This window comes from Symphalangus syndactylus, chromosome 10, assembly GCF_028878055.3.
Source record: "Symphalangus syndactylus isolate Jambi chromosome 10, NHGRI_mSymSyn1-v2.1_pri, whole genome shotgun sequence".
In the NCBI taxonomy this organism is placed as follows: Eukaryota; Metazoa; Chordata; class Mammalia; order Primates; family Hylobatidae; genus Symphalangus; species Symphalangus syndactylus.
Window position 1 is genome coordinate 135,720,672 of NC_072432.2, and position 26,676 is coordinate 135,747,347.

Consider the following 26,676-nt stretch of genomic DNA (forward strand, 5'->3'; position numbering starts at 1 on the left):
TCCAGGAATTTATCCATTTCCTCTGAGATTTTGAGTTTGTTGATGTATAGTTGTTCATAATAGTCTGTAATGAGCCTTTGTATTTCTGTGGTGTCAGTTACATGATGACTCCTTTTATAAAAGTTTAATTTTTAAAAATGTTTTTATTTGAAAAAGATAAGACACCAGAGGAGTGAGTTCAGTTCTCAAATAGAAGCTCGAGGAGCCTTTGTCTCTTTGGCAACCAGCATGTGCTACATTTTGTGTGGTCACTGTTTCTATGGTAACTGAGGCTTCATGACATAACAAAGGGTGACTCTAGGAACCCCTTAAGTATTGTTGAACAGAGACAGTTCCTTGTGAGGATGTATTGGAAATTGGCAAAAGGTGGGGAAATAACGTCCATGGGAGATGGGAAATAGGTCCATGGGGCTGCAGCTTGATAAATTGCTGGCTTGTATTTTCGGAGTCTGGGACACCATGGCTGCCTCCTCCATGAATGTGGAAAGGAGCCAATCTTTTTTTTCTTTTTTGAGACAGAGTCTCGCTGTGTCATCCAGGCTGGAGTGCAGTGGTGCGATCTTGGCTCACTGCAACCTCCGCCTTCTGGGTTCAAGTGATTCTCCTGCCTCAGCCTCCTGAGTAGCTGGGATTACAGGCACGCACCACCATGCCTGGCTAATTTTTTGTATTTTTAGTAGAGACTCGCTTTCATCATGTTAGTCAGGCTAGTCTCGAACTCCTGACCTCGTGATCCACCTGCCTCAGCCTCCCAAAGTGCTGGGATTATAGGCATGAGCCACCGTGCCTGGCTGGAAAGGAGACATCTTAAAGGAAGAAGCCCTTTAGGAGAAGGGAGAGAAGTTTATAGAAAGTAAAACCATAAAACAAGGTACTGTTTCTTTTAAAGTCTTCTTCACTCCTTGTAGGTGCTGTGGAGGCAGCAGTTATGAAACAGAGACCCTGCTGTCTTCATGAAAGGTGCTTTTTAGTTGGGCAGTCAAACACAAAGGAAAATAAGAAACAAATATGGGATACAATATGTTAGTGACATGTGCTGATAAGACAAAGCAGGGCAAGGATAGTGAGGCTTGTGCCTTTAGGTGGACAGAGAAGGCCTCTGGCCAGGAACATGTGAGATCATGATGAGAGTGTACTTGGGGATATGTTCCAGTAAGAAGGAGGAGGACGATGGAGGCCCCAAGATGGAATGTGCCTGGTGGGCCAGGAAGGAAGCCAGAGTCACCAGAGATCATGACAAGAAAAAGAGCTCATGACATGAGGTCAGAGAAGGTTCAAGTGGGAGCCAGATCATGCTGGGCCTTGAAGGCCTTAAAGAACCACTGGAAAAATTGTAGTAGAGGAATTTGCATTTTAAAGGGATTATCTTGGCTGCTTGTCTGTAGGCTGAAAAGTAGGGTGAAGAGTGGAAGGTTGGTCACAGCTGAACCAGGTGGTTGCAGTGGAGGCAGTGAGAGGTCAATGGATCCTGGGTATCTTTTAAAGGTATTTGCAGGCTGGGTGCGGTGGTTCATGCCTGTAGTCCCCGCACTTTGGGAGGCTGAGGCGGGTGCATCACTTGAGGCCAGGATTTTGAGACCAGCCTGGCCAACAAGGTGAAACCCTGTCCCTACTGGAAAAAAAAAAAAAAAAAAAAAAAGCTGGCTGTGTTGGCCTGCGCCTGTAATCCCAGCTACTTGGGAGGCTGAGGCAGGAGATTTACTTGAACGTGGGGGGCGGAGGTTGCAGTGAGCCGAGATTGTACCACTGCACTCCAGCCTGGGTGACAGAGTGAGACTCTGTCTCAAAAAAGAAAAAAACGATATTTCCAGTACAATTTCCTAACAGATTGGATGTGGAATGTAAGAGAAAGAGAGGATGACTACAGGTTCTTGGCCTGGCACCAGGAAAAACCGAGTTGTCACTACCTGAGATGGGGAAGATGGAGAGGAGCAGATTCTGTGTCCAAGGTGCACACATAGTCGCACGTGTGGATCCTCGGCCGTTCGTTGGATGTGCTTGTCTGTGTTTACACGAGGTCTGGAAGGAGAATAGAACTTTGGGACATGGTATCGTTTAGATGCTGTGGAAAGCATGAGGATGTGAAAGAAGTCACGAAGGAAGGGATGTGAGTCAAGAGGAAGACTTGCAGTTAATTTCTGTCTCCTTCAAAGACATCACCTTGAGGGCTGCTCCCTTGCATCCAGGTTGCTGCAGTCACCCAGAAGGTGTTTGGAATTTCTTTGTCAGGATTGCTTTTCACCTCGAAGGATATGCTTCTGAATAGGTTTGGTGGTTGCAGATCACTGTTACTTGAGAATAGATTTTTAATTTTAGGGACCCTTGACAAATCATGTCCATCCAACTGTGGGATTTAATAATGTTTGCAATAAATTAGATTAATGTAGTTTTATTAAAGTGAAATGTGACTAAAGTGCAGTTACGTTGATTTTTGCTTTTTCTTTGACTGAAACTTACCATTGGGGCAAAATATTTTTAGTGCTTCAGTGGAGACGGTTGGTTAGGAGCCTTGTCCCCATGTGCAGGTTCTGGCCCAGAGGAGACTCATTATCCTGAATGTAGTCACTCATTTGAACAGCCGACCTGTAAGTGACCCATTTCTGATCGGGGCACCCTCCTCACTCTGGCAAGCTGGAAGGCATAGGTTTTTCAATTGGAATTTCTTTTCTTTTTTTTTTTTTTTTTTTTTGAGACAGAGCCTTGCTCTGTCCCCCATGCTGGAGTGCAGTGGTGCCATCTCGGCTCACTGCAAGCTCCGCCTCCTGGGTTCACACCATTGTCCTGCCTCAGCCTCCCGAGTAGCTGGGACTACAGGTGCCCGCCACCATACTTGGCTAATTTTTTTTTTTGTATTTTTAGTAGAGATGGGGTTTCACCATGTTAGCCAGGATGCTCTCGATCTCCTGATCTCGTGATCCACCTGGAGCCTCAGCCTCCCAAAGTGCTGGGATTACAGGCGTGAGCCACCGCGCCCTGCCAGAATTTCTATATCCAAAGTTCACAACACCCCACTCTGATCTCCATCTCTTCTCCTAGCACTCTTGCTCCAACAATTGCTCAATCTCATGGCGACCTCCAGCGACTCAATCCCATCTCTGACAGCCCCTTTTGTCATCACTCCCACATTCACCCAGCGGAGATTCCACAGGCTTTTGATCTCATCACTCTTTTGCAAAAACCTGGAACAACTTCCTTGTGCCTTTTTCTCCATCATGCCTGGCCAAAGCAGCCCCAAGCCTGGTTGAACCTGACTCTGCATCTGCACTGGAGCCACTACACAGGAGCAAGAGAGAAATCCCACAGCCACATGCTTTGAACGCACAGCACAGACCTCAGATGTGCGCCCCACACACCCAGTAGTCTCACTCTGTTCCCTTAGTGAGTTTTTGTTCCTCTTCTCTGAGACAGGTATTTCCTCAAATACCCCCATGCTGCCTTGTCTTAGCTCATGATCTTGTTTCATAAGCTAGGAAAACAAGCCACCCAGAGGGAACATCCTCACCTTCCTACCACCAGGTCTACAAACCTGCCAGCTCAGGTCTCATCCTTGACTTCTTTTTCATTTCTTTTTCTTTTTTTTTTTTATAGACAAGGTCTCACTCTGTTGCCCAGGCTGGAGTGCAGTGGTGCTGTCATAGCTCACTGCAGCCTTGAACTCCTGGGCTCAAGGGATCCTCCCATCTCAGCCTTCTGAGTAGCTGGGACTATAGGTATGTGCTCCACGCCTGACTAATCCCTGATTTCTCACAACTTCACACATTCAGCTCCTTTCTTCTCTCTCTCATCATCAGTCTTTTCCGCTCAGTACCCATCCCTGTTGCTGTTACAAATACTCTTTAAAAAAGAAAATCCTGTTCCTTGTCTTGCCTTGTCCACTGTAGCAAGGCCCTTCCTCTGCCTCCTTTGTAGCAGAGCTGCTCTGACTCTGTCTGTACCTCATCTCCCCCAGCTGCACCTTCATTTTGTCTCAGTGTGGCTTCCCGACACCACCCCTCCAGTGAATCGGCCTCATCAAGGCCATAAGCAACTCCTGGTTGGATGTTTCTCGGTCCTCCTCTTCTTTGATCTTTTCAGCAGCTCTTGATCCAGTTGACTCCTCTCCCTGTAGTCCTGGCTCTCGGGGGAACCACGTGCTTTTTGTTTTCTTCCTCCCTGCCTGGCAGTTCCTAATTACTCTCCTTTGCTGACTTCTGTCCCTCATCTCACTGGGTCTCAACCAGAAGCAATCTTGCTCCTCAGGGGGCCATTTAGCAACGTGTGGAGACATCTGTGGTTGGTCACAACTGGGGAGTAGGGGTTGCTACCAGCATCCAGTGGTTAAAGGCCAGGGATGCTGCTACACATCCTGTAACCCACAGGATGGCCCTGGCCCCTCAGCCGTTGATCTGGACTGAATGTGAACAGTGCTGATGCAAGAAACCTTCCTCGAGGCTCCTTCCTGGACTGTCTTCTTGAGTCTTCTTTAGATATGCTCCTAGGTGATGGAATCTAGTGCCGTTGCTGTAAATACATTTCATATGTTGGTGACTCCCAAGTTTCTGTCCCCAGCCTGTACCTCTACCCCGAGCCACAGATTTGTATGTCTCACTACTTATTGGGCATCTCTACTTGGAGGTATCTTCAGTGTCTCTGCATATCCAGCGTGGAACTCGTGATATTTTCCCCTCTGAAACCTGTTCTCCCAGCCTTCTCTGGCTCAGCAAATGGCATCGCTTCCCACCCAGTTGCTGAAGCCAGAAACCTGGGAGTCACCTTGAGTCCTTCCATTCCCTCTTCAGTTAGGCCAAGAGCAGTTCCATCCATTCTGTTTTCGCAATGCATCCCACATGTGTTTGATAATCTCTGCCCACTGGCCCATCTTCAGGAAGTCCTCATGTCTTGCCTTGCACAGGTCTCTCTGCTTCTTTTGCTGTTCACCATGCACAGTTATCTTTTTTTTTTTTTTGAGATGGAGCCTTGGTCTGTCGCCAGGCTGGAGTGTAGTGGCATGATCTCGGCTCACTGCAACCTCTGACTCCCTGGTTCAAGTGATTTTCCTGCCTCAGCCTCCTGAGTAGCTGGGATTACAGGCACCTGCACCACCATGCCCAGCTAATTTTTGTGTTTTTAGTAGAGACGGGGTTTCACCATGTTGGACAGGATGGTCTTGATCTCCTGACCTCGTGATCCGCCCGCCTCTCCCTCACAAAGTGCTGGGATTACAGGTGTGAGCCACCCAGCCCGGCCCATGCACAGTCATCTTTGGAATTGTCAGGAGCATTGTGTCCTCTACCGAGAACAATAGGTAGCTTTGCCCCATGGTTACACTAATTGGTTTGTGAAAGACATTGATTCCTTGCTTTTTCTTTATTCTTTTTTTTTTTTTTAATTATAAAAGCAGTACATTCAATTCAAATATTCAGTAGGAGGTGAAGTACAAAGCAGAAGTTCCCTTCTCTTGCTGCTTTTTCTCTCCCCAATTTATTCCCTGGGAATACAGTTGGAGATCGATCGCTTTGAGATTTTTAAACCCAAGATTACATTAAAAGAACCAGTTATGCACTCTCCCAGTCATCTCAGGGACACAGTACCCTGTGTCAGGGGAGCTGCTCAAAGTCTGGAATGTAGATTTGGGGCAACAGGAATAGTAAGAAGAAAGATTATAGCACAGCCAGGAGTCAATTTTTTTTTTCTTATCATTATAATGAAATGACTTATTGAAGGACCTGTTGTATAGTACATTAAAAATCCATACAGTATGGGTTGGATCCTGTCAGAAGAGTGGATTCGATTCTTTCTCTTACATTATTTTGTAGCTCTCATTTTGTGTAACCTTTGGGAGGATCACTTGTGATGTCTTAATGTTTGAGGCTGTATTTAATGCTTACCATCTGGAAAGATGTTACATGAACAGTCTGTTTAAAGCATGGAGGAATAGTGTCCACTTCTCAGCCTCTTGCCAGCTCTGCCTCCTCATCCCTTCCATCCCTTCTAATCCTGGACCTCTCGTCTTCCATGCTTGCACCCCGGGTGACCTCATCCAGCCTTCTGGCTTTATCTGTGCAGAGACTGCTTCCCTGAACTTTTCTATCCAGCTGCCCACCTGACATGTACCTGGGGTTTCTGAGAGGCTTCTCAAACTCACCGCGTCCCAGATCTTCCTCAGAGTCTACTCACCTTTTGTTATTTCCTAACTCCATCAGTCCTGCTGTTCAGGCCACCTATCTGGTCAACATCCTGACCTCTGTCTCATCCACATTCAGTTCATCAGCAAGTTACATTGTTTCTACTTTCAGAAGAGACCTGGAATTTGACCACTCCTCAGGCTTGCACCAGGACCCAGCCCGGCCCCGCAAACCACCCTCACCCTGGACTTACAGTGTTTCACCAGCCTCCAAAAATGGTCTTTCTGCTTCCACACTTGCTCCCTACCTCTTCAGTCTATTCTCAACACAGCACTCAGAATGCCTCTTCTAAATTATTAGTCAAATAGTGTCACTCCTCTGCTCAAAATCCTTTGGTGCTCTCTGTCTCATTCTGAGTAAAAGAGCCCCTGCAATGACAAGGCCCTGCGAGACTTAACACCCTCCCTCCAGCTCTCGCCTGCTCCATGGTCCCTGTCCGGTCTACCTCAGTGTCAGAGCCATGCTGTTCTGGAAGCCTGTGGGCATGCTTCCACTCCAGGGCCCTTGGCCCTTGCTGTTTTCTGTCTGGGCTGTAGCTCCACAAATAACAAATGGCTCCTTCCCTTACCTCCTTCACGGTCTTGCTCAAAGGCCACCCCGGTGAGAAGTCCTTCAACCCCGTTTAAAATTGCAAACCATCCGTGCTTAATTTTTCTCTAAAGCGCATTTCTCTTTCCAATATACTTTATACATTTCCTATTTATTCATTGTTTGCCTCCTGCACTACTATGTAAATTTCATGGTGGTAGGGATTTATGTTAATTGACATAATGAAGACACATTTGACTACATAGCAGTTAAATTATTGTAAGACCACATTAACTAAGTTAATTATTTTCTTTTTCTTTTTTAGAGACAGAGTCTCTCTCTTTTGCCCAGTCTGGAGTGCAGTGGTGCGATCATAGCTTATTGCGACCTCAAACTCAAGTGATCTTCCCACCTCAGCCTCTTGAGTAACTGGGACCACAGGCGTGTGCCACCCTGCCTGGCTAATTAAAACAATTTTTTTTTAAAGAGTTGCGATCTTGTTATTTTGCCCAGGCTGGTCTCAAACTCTGGGCTCAAGTAGTCCTCCTGCCTCGGCCTCCCAAAGTGCTAGGATTACAGGTGTGAGCCACTGTGTCTGGCATAATTATTTTCTGGATCTTGTCTTTTACATTTGTAATAAAGGATCTCATAGGTAATACGTTGACCCTTGAACAATGTGGAGATTAGGGGCACTGACCACCCACATAATAAGAAATCTGCCTATACTGTTTGATTCCTTAAAAACTTAACAACTAAAAGCCTACTACTGATATCATAGTTGGTTAACTGTACTTTATATAAGTATTATATACTGTATTCTTAAAGTAAGATAGAGAAATGTTATTAAGAAAAATCACAAAAAAAATACATATACTGTTAATTAAATACACTTACTGTTCATTAAGTGGAAGTGGATCCATCATCCATCACAAAGGTCTTTATCCTTGATTTTTTTTTTCACAGTGAGTGGGCTGAGGAGGAGGAGGAAAGGGAGAGGTTGGTCTTGGTATCCAAGGGGTGGTAAAGGCAGAAGAAAATTTGTGTGTAAGTGGAACTGCACAGTTCAAACCCGTGTTGTTCAAGGGTCAAGTATATATAAAGAGCTCCCAGTAATTAATAAGCACAAGGCAGACAACCCTATAGAAAATTGGATAAAGGACAGTGAACAGACTTTTGACAGCAGAAATACAGAAATGCCTAAAAAGATGACAAATGCCTAACCTCATTAGTAATCAGGGAAATACAAATTAGAAGAGTAAGGTATTTTCATCCATTGATTGGCACAAATTACAAACAGTGGTAATAATCTGGTGTGACTAAGGATGTATTCCTAAGATTCTCTCATGTGCTGCTGGTGAAAGTGCATGCTAGCACAGGCTTTGGAAGGTAATGATGGCAATAGATATTCTCATTCGGTAAATCTGTCTACTTACCTAGCTTATAAAATATTTGTGCGTGTGCATAGACATGTAAATATAAGGCTATACACTGTAGCCTTGTCATTAGAAAAGGGACTAAAATGTCCAGGTCTTTAGAAATAGATCATATAAGATCTTATTAAAGGTCTTTACAAAATTATAGCTACATAATAATCTAAGAAAGAATCCAATCTATTTTGACAGCATCCATTCCAAATTCCTTGTATTTTTATTATATTATACTTTAAAGAAAAAGGGTAGTATTATCTGTAAAACTTTACTGGAAATACACGAGCGTAGGTATTATGCCCACACTATGAAACATTACTCAGCTTTAAAAAGAATGGCCTAGATCTACATGTATATATGGAAAGGATTTCTGAGGCTCAGTTAAATGAAATAAAAGCTGCAATGTATGTTTGTTATAACGCCATTACTATAACAGCAAACCCAAATGCTGTTTTCCAAGTGTACATTAATACATAAAGGCATAGAAAAACTTCTGGGAGGATAACAGCCAGTTACCAGGTTTCCTTTGGGTTGGGAAGTAAAACTGGGGGCAGGGAGACATCCTGCCTATCCTCTGTATTTGAGTTTTTACCAAGAAAAGTGTTCATGATTAATTTTATAATAAAAAAGGTAAAGTATATTAACTGTTCTTTCCAAATAAAAGTCTTTTAGAAAATGATTAAAAGCAACTAAATTAGAGGTTGTGAGAAATGATTCTTAAACAGTCCATGACTAGCAAATTTTTTATATTGGAGGATTCAAATATTTGTGTGTGATCTCAAAGACTAATAGTATTTCATAATAATATTTAATAATCTTCATTTATCTGAAACAAAAATGAATTAGACATAAATGAGGGCTCAGGAGCCCTGGGGCTTGTGGCTGAGCCTCCCCAACTTACTGTTTTTTTTTTTTTTTTTTTTTTTTTTTTGTTACGGAGTCTCGCCCTGTTCCCCAGGCTGGAGTGCGATGGTGTGATCTCGGCTGACTGCAAGCTCCACCTCCAGGGTTCATGCCATTCTGCCATTCTCCTGTCTCAGCCTCCGGAGTAGCTGGGAGTACAGGCACCTGCCACCACACCCGGCTAATTTTTTGTATTTTTAGTAGAGACGGGATTTCACCTTGTTAGCCAGGATGGTCTTGATTTCCTGACCTCGTGATCTGCCTGCCTCAGCCTCCCGAAGTGCTGGGATTACAGGCGTGAGCCACTGCGCCCGGCCCCCCTCTTATTGTTGAATGTGTAGCAGCAGCTTCCCAAAAGCCAGCATCGTTTTTAGGTGAAAAATGGGCCTAGAAAACCAAAGCCATTGCCAGTGCTGGTGGTGACCATGCAGAGGTGGGTGTAAGGAAGCCATGGATCTGAACAAAACCTCAATTGTTTGTATTAGAGCCAATTATCAGATTCAGTGGGATGCAAATCTATGGAGAGCGTGTGTTCAATATGAAAATTTAAAAAAATTGTGAACTTTTAGAATGTGGCCTTATCTAGTCCTTGAAATTTAGGAAATTTCTAGTGCATGTAGCAGCCAGAGTGAAAAATGGCTTTTTTTTTTTTTTTTTTTTTTTTTTTTTGAGACGAAGTCTCACTCTGTAACCAGGCTGGAGTGCAGTGGTGCAGTCTCGGCTCACTGCAGCCTCTGCCTCCCGGGTTCAAGAGATTCTCCTGCCTCAGCCTCCCGAGTAGCTGGGACTGCAGGCGCGCACCACCACGCCCAGCTAATTTTTTTGTGTTTTTAGTGAGATGGGGTCTCACCATGTGGCCAGGCTGGTCTCGATCTCCTGACGTTGTGATCCGCTTGCCTCGGCCTCCCAAAGTGCTGGGATTACAGGCGTGAGCCACTGCGTCCAGCCAAAAAATGGCTTTTTAATAGAAATTATTATCCTTAGTGAAATTTCTCAAATATGAGGATTAGAGAGTCTTGAAAGAGTTTTCATTTGACTGTTAGGAGCCAGTCAAAGTTATCTGGGTTTTTCCATAATGAACCTCCCTTCTTAGATCCAGAAAAGATCTTCATGGTCCTTGGGTCCACCTCCATTTTATATAATATTTCTTTTTCTTTTTGTTTTTTAAATTCCCAATGCCAGTTTTTCTGAAATTTTATGTATTTTTGAGTTAAAAAATTTAAGTTGTAAAAGTAATGTATGTTCATCTTGGAAAATACCAAAAGATATGAAGGAAAAAAAAAAATCACCCATAATCTTGCCACATAAAGACAACTAAGGCATTACCATATTTCCTTTGATTTCCATGTGCTGTAATTTAAATTCGTCTCGTTTTATGCAGTTGGAACAATATTATACAAATGGTTTTGTATACTTCTCATTTGTAACATTGCTTTTTTTTTTTTTTTGAGATGGAGTTTCACTCTTGTTTACCCAGGCTGGAGTTCAATGGCACGATCTTGGCTCTCCACAACCTCCACCTCTGGATTCAAGCCACTCTTCTGCCTCAGCCCCTGAGTAGCTGGGATTACAGGCATGCACCACCATGCCCGGCTAATTCTGTATTTTTAGTAGAGGTTTTAGGTTTTAGGTTTTGCCATGTTGGCTAGGCTGGTCTCCAACTCCTGACCTCAGGTGATCTGCCTGCCTTGGCCTCCCAAAGTGCTGGGATTATAGGTGTGAGCCACTGCACCCAGCTGTACCATTACTTTTATCTGTTATAACTCTATAAATATATACATTTTGGTGACCACATGATACATATATATATATATATTTTTTTTTTTTTTTTTTTTTTTTTTGAGATAAGTTTTCACTGTGTCACCCAGCTGTGATTATTGCTCACTGCAGTCTCGACCACCTTGGCTTGAATGATCCTCCTACCTCAGCCTCCCCTGAGTAGCTGGGGGTACATGTACGCTTCATTACACCCTGCTAGTTTCTTAATTTCTTTTTTTTTTTTTTTTTGAGACAGAGTTTCACTCTTGTTGCCCAAGCTGGAGCGTAGTGGTGTGATCTTGGCTTACGGCAACCTCTGCCTCCCGGGTTCAAGTGATTCTCCTGCCTCAGCCTCCCAGGTAGCTGGGATTACAGGCATGCACCACCACGCCTGGCTAATTTTGTATTTTTAGTAGAGACAGGGTTTTTCCATGTTGGTCAGGGTGGTCTTGAACTCCTTACCTCAGGTCATCCACCTGCCTTGGCCTCCCAAAGTGTTGGGATTACAGGTGTGAGCCACTACGCCTGGCCCACCCTGCTAGTTTCTAAAAAATGTTTTGTAGAGATGGGTTCTCACTATGTTGATCATACTGCTCCCATCGTTTGCTAAGTTTCAGTGTATGCTTTTATAAATAATGCCAGATTTTTATTCCTGGAGCTTCTTACCTATTTCCGATTATTGCCTTAGATTTAGATATTAGAGTCTCTTGATAAATAATGCAAAAAACTGCTTTGGAAACCATAACCTTTATTTGAACGATGACATGGCACACTGCTTGCAGAATGAGCTTGGGGCAGGAATCTCCTGAGTCCTGAGCCTGCTTTCTCTTTTGTAATCTTCTGCCTTCTCTTGGGATTTAAGCAAAAGATCAGAGGTTCTTTCTTTAATTATAGTGCTTCCTGCAAGCAAACGAAAGGTAGAAATCCAAGGCAGAAATGTGCACTTGCTCTTCTATTAGCTGTGGACTCTATGAGAAGGTCTCGTGTTTATGTAGCATTTCAGCTCCTGCCTTTACAGCTGAAGTAACACCAAATCACAGAACGTGTAAAAATGTTTTCCTTACATATAAATATTCCTATTTATGATTTACTATGTCACCTTTTAAAATTAATGAGTAACATTGTTACATGTGATGGGCAGGGCTCTACGCCCTCATGTAGGCTTTTTGGGGTCTCCACACTTACCCACTTTTCCACTCCACTCCCCCGCCTCCTCTTCTTCCTCACCCACTGTGCGGTGGTCCATTGGAACTGGCAGTCTACTTGCCACTCTTCCCTGCCATGAAGTTATATGGAGTCTTCCCTCCTGAGCTAGCACTCCCCTGCCCCACATCGAATCTGCAGGTCCCCCTCATTCTGTGAGACCAGCTTCCCGAAGTCTTCCAGCACCCTCTGCAGCATCTCTCAGTGTCCTGCCCAGAGGCAATCGCTTCTTGCCCTGAGGTTCCACCCACTAATGTGGCACTTGCCTTGCTGAATGCTGTGTTTGCTCATCAGTCTGTCTTCATAACTAGACGGAGAGCAACTCTGCAATGGGGTCTGCACCTTGTTAATTTGTGTATCTTCTGCAGAACACCTGCCGCTTAAAAGATATTTGTTGTTCTTTGGTCACTAAATTAGATGAGAGTTCAGGCCTGATGTTCTCTATGGCTTTGTTGCAGGTCTTTCTGTCTGAGTGGAAGGAGCACAAAGTTGCTCTCTCACGGCTCACCAGCCTGGAGATGAGAGATGATTTCCTCCATGGACTGCAGATGCTGAAATCTCTACAAGGCACACATGTTGTCACGCTGCTTGGCTATTGTGAGGTTGACAACACTATTCTTACTGAATATCACCCTCTGGGTTCCTTGAGTAACCTGGAAGAAACACTAAACCTTTCAAAGTACCAAAATGTGAACACGTGGCAGCACAGGCTGGAGCTGGCCATGGACTATGTCAGCATCATTAATTACCTGCACCACAGCCCCGTGGGCACTCGGGTCATGTGTGACTCCAATGACCTGCTGAAGACACTGTCCCAGTATCTGCTAACAAACAACTTCAGCATTTTGGCAAACGACTTGGACGCCTTACCCCTGGTAAACCACAGCTCCGGGATGCTGGTGAAGTGCGGCCACAGGGAGCTGCATGGGGATTTCGTGGCTCCAGAGCAACTGTGGCCCTATGGAGAGGACATGCCTTTCTGCGATGATCTCATGCCCTCATATGATGAGAAGATTGACATTTGGAAGATCCCAGACATCTCCAGTTTCCTTCTGGGGCACATTGAAGGGAGTGATATGGTCCGATTCCATTTGTTTGATATTCACAAAGCATGCAAGAGCCAGACTCCCTCAGAAAGACCCACTGCCCAGGATGTTCTGGAGACCTACCGGAAAGTCTTGGATACACTTAGAGATGCCGTGATGTCTCAGGCAAGAGAGATGCTGTGAAAACCAGTCCAGCCAATGAAGGTGGGATTGAAGGGCTGAATGGAAGTTACAGCATTCTACTCTGATGGTGGAGTTTTTTGCCCCAGTTTCGTGTTTTATTGTTTTTTTTTTTTATGGCTTAGCCATGTGGTTCGTTGTCCACATCCACATGTATGTTTGCATGTATTCCACATTGGTGGTTAGATTTTTTTTTTTTTTTGAGATGGGGTCTTGCTCTGTTGCCGAGGCTGGAGTGCAGTGATGTGATCTTGGCTCACTGCAGCCTCTGTCTCCCAGGTTCAAGCAGTTCTCCCACCTCAGCCTCCTGAGTAGCTGGGATTACAGGCACACCACCACGCCTGGCTAATTTTTGTATTTTTAGTGGAGGTGGGGTTTCACCATGCTGGCCAGGCTGGTCCCGAACTCCTGACTTCCTCGGCCTCCCAAAGTGTTGGGATTACAGGCGTGGGCCACTACGCCTGGCCAGTTGTTAGATTTCTATGGATTTGTAGTTTCCAAAGTTTCTCGTTACTGATTTCTACTTTTCTTCCATTGTGGTCTGAGAAGGTATTTGATATGATTTAGATTTCCAAAAATTTATTGAGACTTGTTTTGTGGTCTAACATATGGTCTGTGCTGGAGAATGGTCCATGTGCTGATGAGAAGAATGTATATTCTGCAGCTGTTGGAAGAAAGGGTCTGTAAATGTCTGTTAGGTCCATTTGGTCTGTAATGCAGATTAAGTCTGATGTTTCTGTCTAGATGATCTGCCCAGTACTGAAAGTGAGGCATTAAAATCCCCTGCTTTTTTTTGTATTAGGATCTGCCTCTCTATTTAGCTCTAATAGTGTTTGTTTATACATGTGAGTGCTTTGGTATTGGGTGCATATATATTTAAAATTGTTACATCCTTTTGCTGAATTGATCCCTTCATCATTATGTAATGATCTTCTTTGTTCCTTTTTATGTTTTCTGACTTAGTCTATTATGTGTAAGTATAGCTACTCCTGCACATTTTTGGTTTCAATTTGCATGGAATATTTTTTTCCATCTGTTCACTTTCAGTCTATATGTCTTTTTACATGTGAAGTGAGTTTGTTATAGGTAACATATAGTTGAATCTTGTTTTTTTAAAATCCATTCAGCCAGTCTATGTATTTTAATTGGAGAATTTAAATTATTTACATTCAGGGTTTTTATTGATAGATGAGGACTTAGTCCTGTGCTTTTAATTGTTTTCTGATTGTCTTGTATATATTTTTTTCCTTTTTTATTTATTTTTATTTTTTATTTTGAGACAGAGTGTTGCTATGTCTCCCAGGCTGGAGTGCAGTGGCAGGATCTCGGCTCACTGCAACTTCTGCCTCCCAAGTTCAAGGAATTCTCCTGCCTCAACCTCCCAAGTACCTGGGATTACAGGTGCCCACCACCAAGCCCAGCTAATTTTTGTATTTTTAGTAGAGACGGGGTTTCACCTATCTTCTTTTGTATTGTTTACTTTACAATTTGGTGGTTTTTTTAATAGTCATAATGTTTGATTTCTTTTTCTCATTTGTGTTTCTGCTCTACTAGTGAGTTTTAAGCCTTTGTGTGTTTTCATAATGGTAGATACCATCCTCTCTATTTGAAGATCAGATGAGATTGGGCGCGTTCAGGGTGGTATTAATGTGGGAATGAAGGAGGACTGGAGAGACCATGGGGTGAGACAAGAGGATTTTTATTGAGTGCACTCAGACCCAGCTGATTAACATCCAAAAACTGGGCCTAGACAAAGACAGCACTTGACTTTTATACACACTTCTAAAAGGGGGTGGGCTAGCTTGAAACAAGCTTACAGTGGTGTGAAGCAAAGACACAGAGGCAGAACAAAGGCAGCTAATCAAACTTTGACAGGTTCATGACCCAGGATTACACGTGACCCTTGCTGTGCAGCTCAGATGGCTGTTATCTAGGCTTGCTCAAAAGAGCCTTGCATGGGCTTATCTCGTAATGTTCGCTATGGCACCTAGACTGCTGCAGCCCAGGCCTGCTCAGGCATGTCTTACAACCTTCACTGTGCTGCTTAGATACAACAGAGTACTTGAAGTTACTGGCTACAGAAAACAGGAATCTGTAAACTCATAAGTTTACTCATAGGGGAAAGGAAAATTTGTTTTCTTCTCCCTATGTTGAGGGAGAGTCTCCAGAGCACATTCCTTTGAGCCTTTGCTTATTTGATAATGTTATTGAGACTTTGCCTGGGTCCAGGCTTTGCCTGTTACTGCCTTTGGGATGAGTCACCCTGATATAGAAAGCTTGTTTTACTCTTTTTAATTTTATTTTTCTTTCTTTAATTTCCTGCCTCAGTATGGCTGTCTTTCTCTTCCAGATGTAGGATTCCTTTAAGCATTTCTTGTGGGGCTGATCTAGTTGTGATGATTTTCCTGTTTTTTTTTTTTTTTTTTTTGAGATGGAGTCTTACTCTGTCACCCAGGCTGGAATGCAGTGGCACGACCTCTGCTCACTGCAAGCTCCGCCTCCCAGGTTCATGCCATTCTCCTGTCTCAGCCTCCCAAATAGCTGGGACCACAGGTGCTCACCACCACACCTGGCTAATTTTTTGTATCTTTAGTAGAGATGGGGTTTCACCATGTTAGCCAGGATGGTCTCGATTTCCTGACCTTGTGATCTGCCTGCCTCAGACCTCGTGATCCACCCGCCTCAGCCTCCCAAAGTGCTGGGATTACAGGTGTGAGCTGCTGTACCTGGCCAGTATTTTTTTTTTTTTTAAACTAAATTAGCATTAATGTTAAAATTTAACTGACCATGTATATAGCTGTGCAATTGCTACTTTCTCACAGAACGGTCTAGGATTCATTCAACAGACCACAGAAATGAGGTCTGGCATTTAACGGACTAATGATAGAGGAAATAAACTGATTTATACAAGAATATCAAAATACTGTCATGTGGTTTAGTGTAGCTCAAGTTATGAATTAGTGCCAACTCTTGCTGCAGTGTCTCTGACACAATTTTATCTTGGAACTTGGCAATTTAAGTTGACTTTCTTCACTGAAAAGAGTTCTTTCATGATACTCTTCATGAATTGCTCATGTAGCAGCTTAATCTCTTTCATTTGCTGTCTCCTAACAATGCTAACTTATTGCCACCTCTTTTGTTGCTCTTAAAATATTTTAATTAGTTTTTCTTCCTCTCCTCAGTCTTCTACATGTCTATGTTGTATTCTTGAAGCAGTCAGCGACTGCATAGGATATTTATAATTCCGTTTCTGCCTTTTGTGTTCTAAAAATAATGTTCAGTTATGTTCTCGGTGTTGATGCAAGCTTTTGTATACTTTTGAAGCCTTTTTCTTTTTGCAGCAAGCCCCTGTTTAATGGCAGCTGCAATTACTTGTAGCTTCTCTACATCAACCCCCTTGTCTTCTTCATCTGTTTCTGCAAAAGGTTTTCTTTCCCTGTGCTCATCAGTTTCTGGATCCTTTTCTCCATGTTCCATTTCCTGGGTGGCCATGACCTGAGCCTCCAACTGGACCTTGGCAGCCCTCCTGTCGCTCCTCCTGCCTTGGGTGCAATCGCTAGTTGTCCTGGGATGCCTGAGGGACCCTTGATGGTGCTTCCTCATAGGACCTGTATAATGCCACACTATGAGGCTCTTCTGAGGGCCTGGGGACCTCCTTCTCTCAGTTTTTACTTGTCTGGGAAAGACTTTATTTGTCCTTCAATTTTGAAGGATAGCTTTACTTAGTTTAATATTCTTGGCTGGCAGTTTTTTTTTATTTCAGCACTGTAAAATATATTATCCCATTCTCTCCTGACCCGTTTTTTTTTTTTTTTTTTTAACAGGAAATTCTCTTATAAGTGACTTGATGCTTTCCTTTTGCTCTTTTTAGAATTCTGTCTTTGACTTTTGACAATTTGAGTGTAATGTGCCTTGCAGAAGACCTTTTTGGTTTGAATCTTTTTTGGGATTACTGAACATCCTATATCTGGATGTCCGTATCTCTTGCAAGACTTAAGAAATGTTTGACTATTATTTTGCTAAATAGGTTTTCTGTGCCTCTTCCCTTCTCTTTCCTGAAACACTCAGAATTTAAATATTTGTTTGGTCTGACTGGGTTATTTCAAAAGACCAGTCTTCAAGTTCAGAAAATCTTTGTTTTGCTTTATCTAGTCTACTTTTGAAGCTCTCAGTTGCATTTTTAAATTTTATTCATTGAAATTTTTCAGTTCCAGGATTTGTTTGGTTATTTTTCTTTTTTTTTTTTTTTTTTTTTTTGTTTGTTTGTTTGTTTGGTTATTTTTCTATATCTATCTATACTGACTGTCTTATTCAGATCATGAATTATTTTCCTAATTTCTTTGTATTATCTGTGTTCTCTTGCAACTGGCTGAGTTTCCCTAAAATCATTATTTTGAATTCCTTTTCTGGCATTTTTATAGATTTCCTTTTCTTTTGAATCTGTTACTGGAGAATTATTGTGTCTCTTTGGAGGTATCAAGTTTCCTTGCTTTTTCATGTTTCTTGTGTCCTTACATTGATACCTATTCAGCTAGTGGAATAGTTGCTTCTTCCAATTTTATGGATTGGTTTTCATAAGGAAAGACTTTTTTGTAGGCATATCTGTAGTTTTGGTTGTGATTAGGTTGTTTTGGCTTTGATTCTGGTGAGCACAGGAGTATAGGCTCAATGATTTCTTTAGCTGTAACCAATGTCACTGGTGTCATGTAACCATGTCACTGTGAGTCCTCAGTGGCTTAAGTTGCCATTGTTAGTTGAGGCTGTTGTGAGGCTTTTCTGGGGAAAGGGATGCCAGAGGGGCCAGTCCCTGGGCCTTCTGGTGGCATGGGCAGGCTTTAGCTGTGGTGGCAATGGGCTGGGCATGCTAGTCCTCAGGACCCCAGCTGGTGTAAGTGCTGGTAGTGGGGGGCCCAGGTGGGCTGGTCCTCGAGCCCCCAGGCAACATTTATGGTGCTGGCAGTGGCAGTAGCAGCAGTGGGCTGGACACTGGACTGTCAGGTGGCAATCATAGCTGTTGGCAGTAGCTGTGGCAGGATGAATGGGACAGTTTCTAGTCCCCTAGGTGATGCACTTGGGTGGGCACTGGTGGGGCAGGCCTGTTCAGGCCTTGGGATTGTGTGCATAGGCACCAGTGGTGTTGGATGGGGTGGGCCAGTCCTCAGGCCCCCCTACAGAGCATATAGGCACCAGTAGTGGCATGAGGGAAAGATGGCACCGGAGAACACTGGTGACAGTGGGTGGAGCAGGCCTGTCTTTAGGTTCTTGGATAGCACATATGGACACACTGGTCCTCAAGCCCCCTGAAGGTGCACACAGGCATGCTGTTGTCCTGCTGAGAGGGGCAAGGTTCTGTTGGTGGCATTGGTGTTGGGAAGATGGCTCCCAGGTTCCGGGAGCTTCAGCTCCCTTTTTCCTGGGGTAGCCTCCCTGGTGTGCTACACTGCCTGTTCCCTGGGATATAAGACACTTCATGGGTCAGAGTACTGGGGACCTGGCTGCACTGCTGGGTGATTGTGATACTGCAACCTTTTGGATGGATGTGGGAGGATGTTCTTGGGTGCCCAGGGATGTGGACTGCAGGGGTTTATTGGACCCCAAGGCAGGATATAATCTGGTGGGGGCTAGGTTCTTAAAATGGTGCTGTGCCACAGCAGCACGTTTCTTGGGATGTGAGTAGGATCCAGTGGAATTCCCTTTCTGGAAGAATGCATTTTCATGGATTCCAGGCAGCTCTGTATACTGGGCTCAGGGCCTGTGAAGGCTGACGGCATCCCCTATGGGTGCCAGCATCTGTGCTGTGAATGTGGACCACTGCAGTTCTTTGACTTTTCTTTTCCCAGAAATGGGATTCCCCTCCTGCCTCTGAGCCAGTCCAAGACACACTGGCTGCTTTATTTACTGCTCCTTTTGTGCCTCAGAGGTTCCCTGTCACTTCCCTGTTGAATAGTGTTCTGTCTTTGGTGCTCTACCTGACACGTGGTTACCTACTTGTTTTGGTCCTTTGTTGTGGAGGAGTTGAGTGCCAGGTTCACGGTTTTTTGATTACCATAGTTTTTTAGTATTTTTTGAAATTCAGAAGTGTGAGACTTCCAACTTTTTCTTTTTCAAGATTATTTTGGCTGTTGAGTCACTTATGATCCCATATGCATTTTAGATGGATTTTTCTATTTCTGGAATTCTGCCATTAGGAGTCTGATAGATACTGCATTGAATCTTTAGAGTGCTTTGGGTAGTATTGACATCTTACCACTATTAAGTCTTCCAGTACATGAACACAGGACTCACTGTGGTTTTGATGTGTATTTTCCTGATGACTAATGATGTTGTACCTTTTCATATGCTTATTGGCTATTTGTATATCTTCCTGGGAGAAATGTCTATTCAGATTTTTTGCCAATTTTTTAATTTGTCCATTTAAAAATCAGGGGTTTTTTTGTTGTTGAGTTGTAGGAGTTCTTTTTGTATTCCTTATACTAGTCCCTTATCAGATATATGATTTGCAGATATTTTCTCCTGGGTGGGTTGTCTTCACTTTCTTGGTAATGTCTTCTAATACACAAAGTTTTAAATTTTTATGAAGTCAAATGTATCTACATTTTTCTTTGGTTGCTCATGCTTTTGGTGTTGCATCTAAGAATCCACTGCCAAATCCAAGGTCGTGAAGATTTACTCCTATGTTTTCTTGTAAGAATTTTATAGTTTTTGCTATTACATTAAGGTCTTTGAGCCATTAAGATCTTTGACTTAATTTTTGTATATGATGTAAAGTCATGTCAAACATCATTCTTTTGCATTTGGCTGTCCAGGTATCCCAGCATTATTTGTTGAAATGCCTACACTTCTTTATATTCCCTTGACTCCTCTAACCAAGGCAGTTGGACCTTTGCCACTACCACTGCCCTGAAACTGCTGTCACTGAGTTACTAAGGACTAGGTAGCTTAGTTGAGTGGATAATCTTTTGTTGTTTCCTTCTTGTAATATACAAGCCTTGGCTTCTGTGACATCATACTCTCCTAGTTTTCCTCCTGTCACTGTGGCTTCTTCTCAGTCTCTGTCCATCCCTGGTGCTCCTGAAGGTTCTGTTCTCAGCCTTACACACATTACCTGGGTGATCTCATTCTCTGCCATGACTTCACTTGCCATATATGTGCCGATTTTCCCCAAATTCCTATTTCTCCCGACCTTTACATCTATTTTATTTGCAGGTCATATATCTAATAAGGAATTGATATCCAGTGTACATGTAGAACTCCTGTAATTCAATATAAAAACCAAACAGTCCAATTAATAAATGGAGAAGAGATTTGAATGAACATTTTTCTAAAGAACATCTCAAGCTGAAGATTTCCCAGATAACTTTTCTTTCTTCAAAATCTGCTTCTGTGTTTCCTTATCTGTAGGTGGCACAGCATACATCTGATTTCCCAAGCCAGAAACCTCAGAGTCATTCTTGACTCCAGGAAGAAATATTATTGAGTTTTTAAAAACTCAGCTTATTGACTCATTGTTTTATATAATAAAATGCAACAGTTTTAAGTGTATATATATATTTTTTTTTGAGATGGAGTCTCACTGTGTCGCCCAGGCTAGAGTGCACTGGCCCGATCTCGGCTCACTGCAAGCTCTGCCTCCCGGGTTCACGCCATTCTCCTGCCTCAGCTTCCTGAGTAGCTGGGACTACAGGCGCCCACCACCACGCCCGGCTAATTTTTTTGTATTTTTAGTAGAGACGGGGTTTCACTGTGTTAGCCAGGATGGTCTCGATCTCCTGACCTCGTGATCCGCCTGCCTCGGCCTCCCAAAGTGCTGGGATTACAGGCATGAGCCACGGTGCCCGGCCTTAAGTGTATATTTCAATGAGTTTTAATACATTTATGTACTTGCGTCACTATCCTCATAGATAAAGAGACAAAACATTTCTGTCACACCGGCAATTTCCTATGTGTCCCATCCCAATCCTTTCCCCTCTGCTGGCTCCAAGCAATGACTCTTTCCTATCTTTTTAGAAAGATTAGAATTTCTTTTCTAGAGTTCCAGTAATGGAATCATACAGTGTCTATTTGTGGTGCTATAACAAAATACCTGAGACTGGGTAATTTGTAAATTAGAGGAATTTACTTCTCATGGTTCTGGATGCTGAAAAGTTTATGATCAAGGCACTAGCAGGTTTGGTGTCTGAGGGCCCAGTTTCTAATTTGAAGATGGTGCTTTGAACACTGTCCTCACATGGTAGAAGGGGCAGATGGGCAAAAAAAAAAAAAAAAAAAAAAAAAGTGGGGGCAAATGCTGTGTGCAGCCCCTCTCATAAAGGGCTTAAGCTCATTCACCAGGGAAGAGCTCTCATGACCTAATCACCTCCAAAGACCCCACCTCTTAATACTATTGCATTGCAGATTAAGTTTCAACATGAATTTTGGAGGGACACAAATATTCAAACCATAGAATATAGTAATATAGCGTAGTATATATTTTTTGTGTCTCTCTGCTTTTGTTCAGTGTAATGTTTTTGAGGTTCATCTATGTTGTTGCATGTATCAGTAGGTTATATCTATTGGTGCATAGTTATTCCATTGTATGTATGTACCACACTCTTCATTTACCTGCTGATGGATATTGCATTGTTTCCAGTTTTGGGTTATTATGAATAAAACTGCTGTTAACCTTAAATATAAGTCTTTGTGTAGACATATGTTTTCATTTGTCTTGAGCAAATGCCTGATTGGTTAGATGGCCATATGTCAGTATATGTTTAATATCATATACTTCCAACTGTTTACCAAAGTAGTTGTACCATTTTATTTTCCCACTACTGATGTATGAGTTCCATTTGATCCACATCTTTGCCAACACTTGTTATTTATTTCAGCCCATTAAATTTTAGCTGTTTTAGTGGGTGTGATTAGTGTCTCAATGCAGGGTTTTTTTGTTTTTGTTGTTTTTTTTGAGGGCCTCTATTGCACAGGCTTGAGTGCAGTGGCACAATCATAGCTCACTGCAGCCTCAATTTCCTAGGCTCAAGTGATCCTTCCACCTCAGCCTCCCAAGTAGCGGTTAGAATCAAGGTTTCTTTCCATGTGGATATCCAATTGTTCCAGCATTATTTATTGACAAGATTATCCTTTCCTTCATTAAATTCCTTTGGCAGCTTGGTGAAAAACCAATGTGTGGGTTTATTTCTAGGCTCTCTATCCTGTCCCTTTTTGTTTTTTTTTTTGAGACGGAGTCTTGCTCTGTTGCCCAGGCTGGAGTGTAGTGGTGTGACCTCGGCTCACTGCAACCTCCGCCTCCCGGGTTCAAGTGATGGGACAATCTCGACTCACTGCAACCTCTGCCTCCTGAGTTCAAACGATTCTCCTGCCTCAGCCTCTTGAGTAGCTGGGATCACAGGCATGCGCCACCACGCCCAGCTAATTTTTGTATTTTTAGTAGAGATGGGGTTTTACCGTGTTGGTCTGGCTGGTCTCGAACTCCTGACCTTGTGATCTGCCTGCCTTGGCCTCCCAAAGTGCTGGGATTAGAGGCATGAGCCACCGCGCCTGGCACCTATCCTTTTTTAGTAAATCTTAACATCAGGTAGTTGTAAGACCTGCAACTTTGTTATTTTTCACAATTGTTTTGGCCATTTTAGATCCTTTGCATTTCCACATACATTTTTAGAATCAACTTGTCAATTTTAACAACAACAACAACAAAACTCCTGGAATTTTGACTGGGATTGTATTGAACTTATAGATCAGTTTGGGGAGAACTGGCATCTTAACAGTAATGATTCTTCCAATCTATGAACACAGTATATCTCTCCAACTTTTTAGGTCTTCTTTAATTTTGTTAAATTTTTTGTAGTTTTCAGTGTTCTGGTCTTGTACCTGTTTTGTTAAATTTAACAAATTCCCACTTTAGGAGGCTGAGGCAGGCAGATCACGAGGTCAGGAGTTCGAGACTAGGCTGGCCAAAATAGCGAAACCCAATCTCTACTAAAAATACAAAAAAATTAGCCGAGCATAGTGGCGCACATCTGTAGTCCCAGGTACTCGGGAGTCTGAGGCAGGAGAATCGTTTGAACTCAGGAGGCGGAGGTTGCAGTGAGTCGAGATTGTCCCATCGCACTCCAACCTGGGCGACAAGAGCAAAACTCTGTCTCAAAAAAAAAATTCCATTGTAAAAGAAAAAAAATTCAATTGTAAATTCCAGTTTTTTCAGTGTCAACATCCAGTTGTTAATATCCAGAAAATAAAAATACAATTGATTTTTGTATACTGACTTTGAATTCTGTGACCTTGCCAAACTCATGAGTTCTAGTAGCTTTTTGATGGGTAGATAATCCTTAAGATATTCCACATGTACAATCAGGCTATCTTTGAATGGAGCCAGTTTGTTTGCTTTTTATTTCTTTGCCTTATTGTGTATCCTTGCCTTGTTCTTGATCCACAGGGGGAAGCATTCGGTCTTTGCAAGTGTCAGGTTAGGTTTTTTGGAGATGCCTTTATCATACTAAGGAAGTTCCCTCTTTTTCTAGTTGCTGAGAGTTGAACAGGTGTTGAATCTGTTGATCACATGGGGCCATATGACTTGCTCTGGCCAGAGAAACATGAAGGAAGTCATAGACATCTCTTCTAGGTAGGCGCTTGAAGAGCCAGTGTAGCATTTGCTACATTGTCCTCCCACTGCCGCTTCTGCTATGATGAAGCGTTGGGCATCAGTGTGAACAAGAAAGGGATTGTTGTTAGGGTAAGCCATGAGGTTTTGGAGCTGTTAATGTATTACAGTCTAATGAGAAGGTTCTTGCCCACAGGACAAACTCCTTGCCTTCATAGAGGTTACATTCTAGTGCAAGTGGGGCAGACAAATACATGTAATGTCAGGTAGAGATTAGTGTAATGAAGAAAAGCAGGATCCAGGCTCCAGCACCTTTTAGCTTTAGAATAGGGTTTTTATGGAAGGCCTCCTTAAATGAGGCAGCAGTTGGCCTGAGAGCTGAATGAAGTGAGGGAGGAGCCATGACATGTCTGGGTAAGGAAGGGTCTTCTAGGTACAGGAACAGCTATGCACAGCCCTAAGACAGGAACTCCAGACTCTCCTGGACATGGAGGGTGTGACAAAGCTGTCCTCCAAGCGAAAAGAGAAGGGCACATTCACCCAGTGACTTCTGTGCTTTAAGCCAGGGCTGGGCTAGAGAGGGCCGTTGCTGTGTGTTAGGCAGAAGATGACTAGTTGGCCATGGCCTGGCCAGACCGCTCCAATGCCAGCGTCCTTCAGCTCCTGGGATTTCGAGCGATGGGGCAGGGGGCAAAGAGGAAAGAGGGAGTACCTGAATGTCCTGACATTCTGGCATAGGGGCTTTCTTTGAGAAAAATCATTTGACTGAATTTGAGTTTATGAGATAGCTCATGACCATTACTTTCCTGAGTTATTCTCCACCTTCAAACTCACCAACAGCTTCTGCTGTACTTAGGAAGAAGCCTGTACTCAACTCTGCTATCTAGTTCACCTCCTGTCTCCCTTCTCCCCTTAGAGAACCCTGCTCCAGTCGCCCCAGGTTTCTTTCAGTTCCTTCACAAAGTGACACTTTTTCTGCGCTGTTGGAAAGGCTGTTCCTTCTGAGACCACTCTTACTGCTTTCTCCTGGCTGACATCTCTCAGGGCTCAACTTAAATGACAGTCCTCCTGGAAGCCTTCCCAGACAAGCCTGGGTGCTTCTGTCAAATGCCACCTTAGCATTTTGTCCTTCTCCTAATAGCACTAATCACACTGTCTTGTAGCTTTAAAAAATTATCAAATAATTCAGACACCCAAAGAAGTAAAAAAATAATACAGAATGCACCGTATCACCCAACTTAAGCAATGAAACACTGCCAGTGAAGCCCTTAAGGTTCTCCTCCCTTCCTGCTCTCAACTCTTACCGGAATTTAATGTTTATCTTTCTGAGAGCCAGGTGGGAAGGGGTCCCCAGAGAGACTCCTACTGGCCTGCACACTGGTGAGCTTTGCATGTCTGTGTTGGTTTGTAGGTAACTTCACTGCAGGCCTCCATCTTGTTTTACAATCTGGGGGCATGGCCTGTAACTCCCTGGTAAGGCTTTGTTTAGCAATCCTGCCTTAGATAATGAGTTCCTTTCTAGTTTGATAGCTGCATGTTTTCCTAGATCTGTCTCTTAAAGGATCCCACCCAGTGACTGAGGTTTCTTCTGCCTGTCTGTGTAACTATATATATATGTTGTGTATGATGTCTGTAAAAAGAGCTCTAATTAATCTGGCCTAAAGAAAGACAAGCGCTTAGATCAAATTTTTTTTAAAGAGAAGATAAAAGCTGTGGTACCTTTCAGTTTATGTGACTTTAATCTTTGAGAAATAACAGCTTTAAAGATTATTGGTAAAAAGCAGATGCTATCAAAATGTAAATAGGCGGACTAAATTATGCAGGCCAGATGCAAGGTTTGCTAAGTGTTTTAAGGTTATAAACTGCTTTTTGGGTTTTGAGAACTATTTGACTTGCTGGCTTCACAATTATTAAGGCCTGGGAACATATGGAACTAACCACATCCTTAATTATGCTAGGAGTCAAACCTTGGCTGAATCTAGCACACAAAACAACTTACCGTTTTACATTAAAATTAAAAAATTGCTAGGAGTTACTGTTCTAACATGTAATTGAGACTACTGGAAATAGATTTATATGCGAGGTGTGTAAGAACAGTAAATTTTTTTTTTTGAAACAGAGTCTTGCTCTGTTGCCCAGGTTGGAGTGCAGTGGCGCGATCAGGGCTCACTGAATCCTCCACCTCCTGGGTTCAAGCTATTCTCCTGCCTGAGCCTCCCAAGTAGCTGGAATTACAGGCATGCGCCACCATGCCCGGCTAATTTTTGTATTTTTAGTAGAGATGGGATTTCACCATGTTGGCCAGGCTGGTCCCTAACTCTTGACCTCATGATCCACCTGCCTCAGCCTCCCAAAGTGCTTGGGATTACAGGCGTAAGCCACCACGCCCAGCCAAATGTGTTTTTTTGTAAAAGGTTATAAGAAGGCATGGAAATGTAAATTTTTGCCTAGGGTTAAAGGATTGTTTTAAATTAGGATGAAGTTGCACGTTCAAACAAGTGGTGGAAGCATTGTGGAAATTAATCTTGCAAAGGGGTTCTCTATGTGAACATACTGACTAAATTTCAAAGGGTATCATGATTTTTCTGTAAATTGAGCATTGAAATAAAAGCACAACAAGGTATTAAGGCACTAATCTGCTCTTTGGCAAAATTTGTAAAGGGTTATAAAAGATTTTTGCTTCTTTAAAATTTCTGAGTCATCATTTTGGCAAAATAAATAACTTATGGTAATATGGAATTCTTTTTCATAACATCAAGTGCTTTAAACCTCGAACATATTTAACAGCCTTCCCAAAATCAAACTTCAGTTTCAGAATTGTCTTTCCTGATGTTTGGCTTTTTGGACAGTTTGGAGTGCCCCTGAAATAT

General features: G+C 42.9%; 1 protein-coding gene across 12 annotated transcripts in view; it reads left to right on the top strand.

The window, feature by feature from the left end:
• POMK (protein O-mannose kinase) overlaps window positions 1-26,676 on the top strand; it is a 55,733-nt gene that overhangs the window by 25,467 nt on the left and 3,590 nt on the right. For 8 of the 12 annotated variants that reach the window (XR_010113966.1, XR_010113968.1, XR_010113967.1 and 5 more), the window contains one exon: window positions 12,442-13,233. Coding sequence is in view for 7 of the 12 variants with exons in the window: in XM_063610983.1 (XP_063467053.1) it covers window positions 12,442-13,212 (771 nt within the window). In the remaining 5 variants the exon portion in view is untranslated. Of the gene's footprint in view, window positions 1-12,441; window positions 26,438-26,676 lie in introns of those variants that run through there. The other 4 variants (XM_055296134.2, XM_055296135.2, XM_063610984.1 and 1 more) reach the window with 1 other exon arrangement.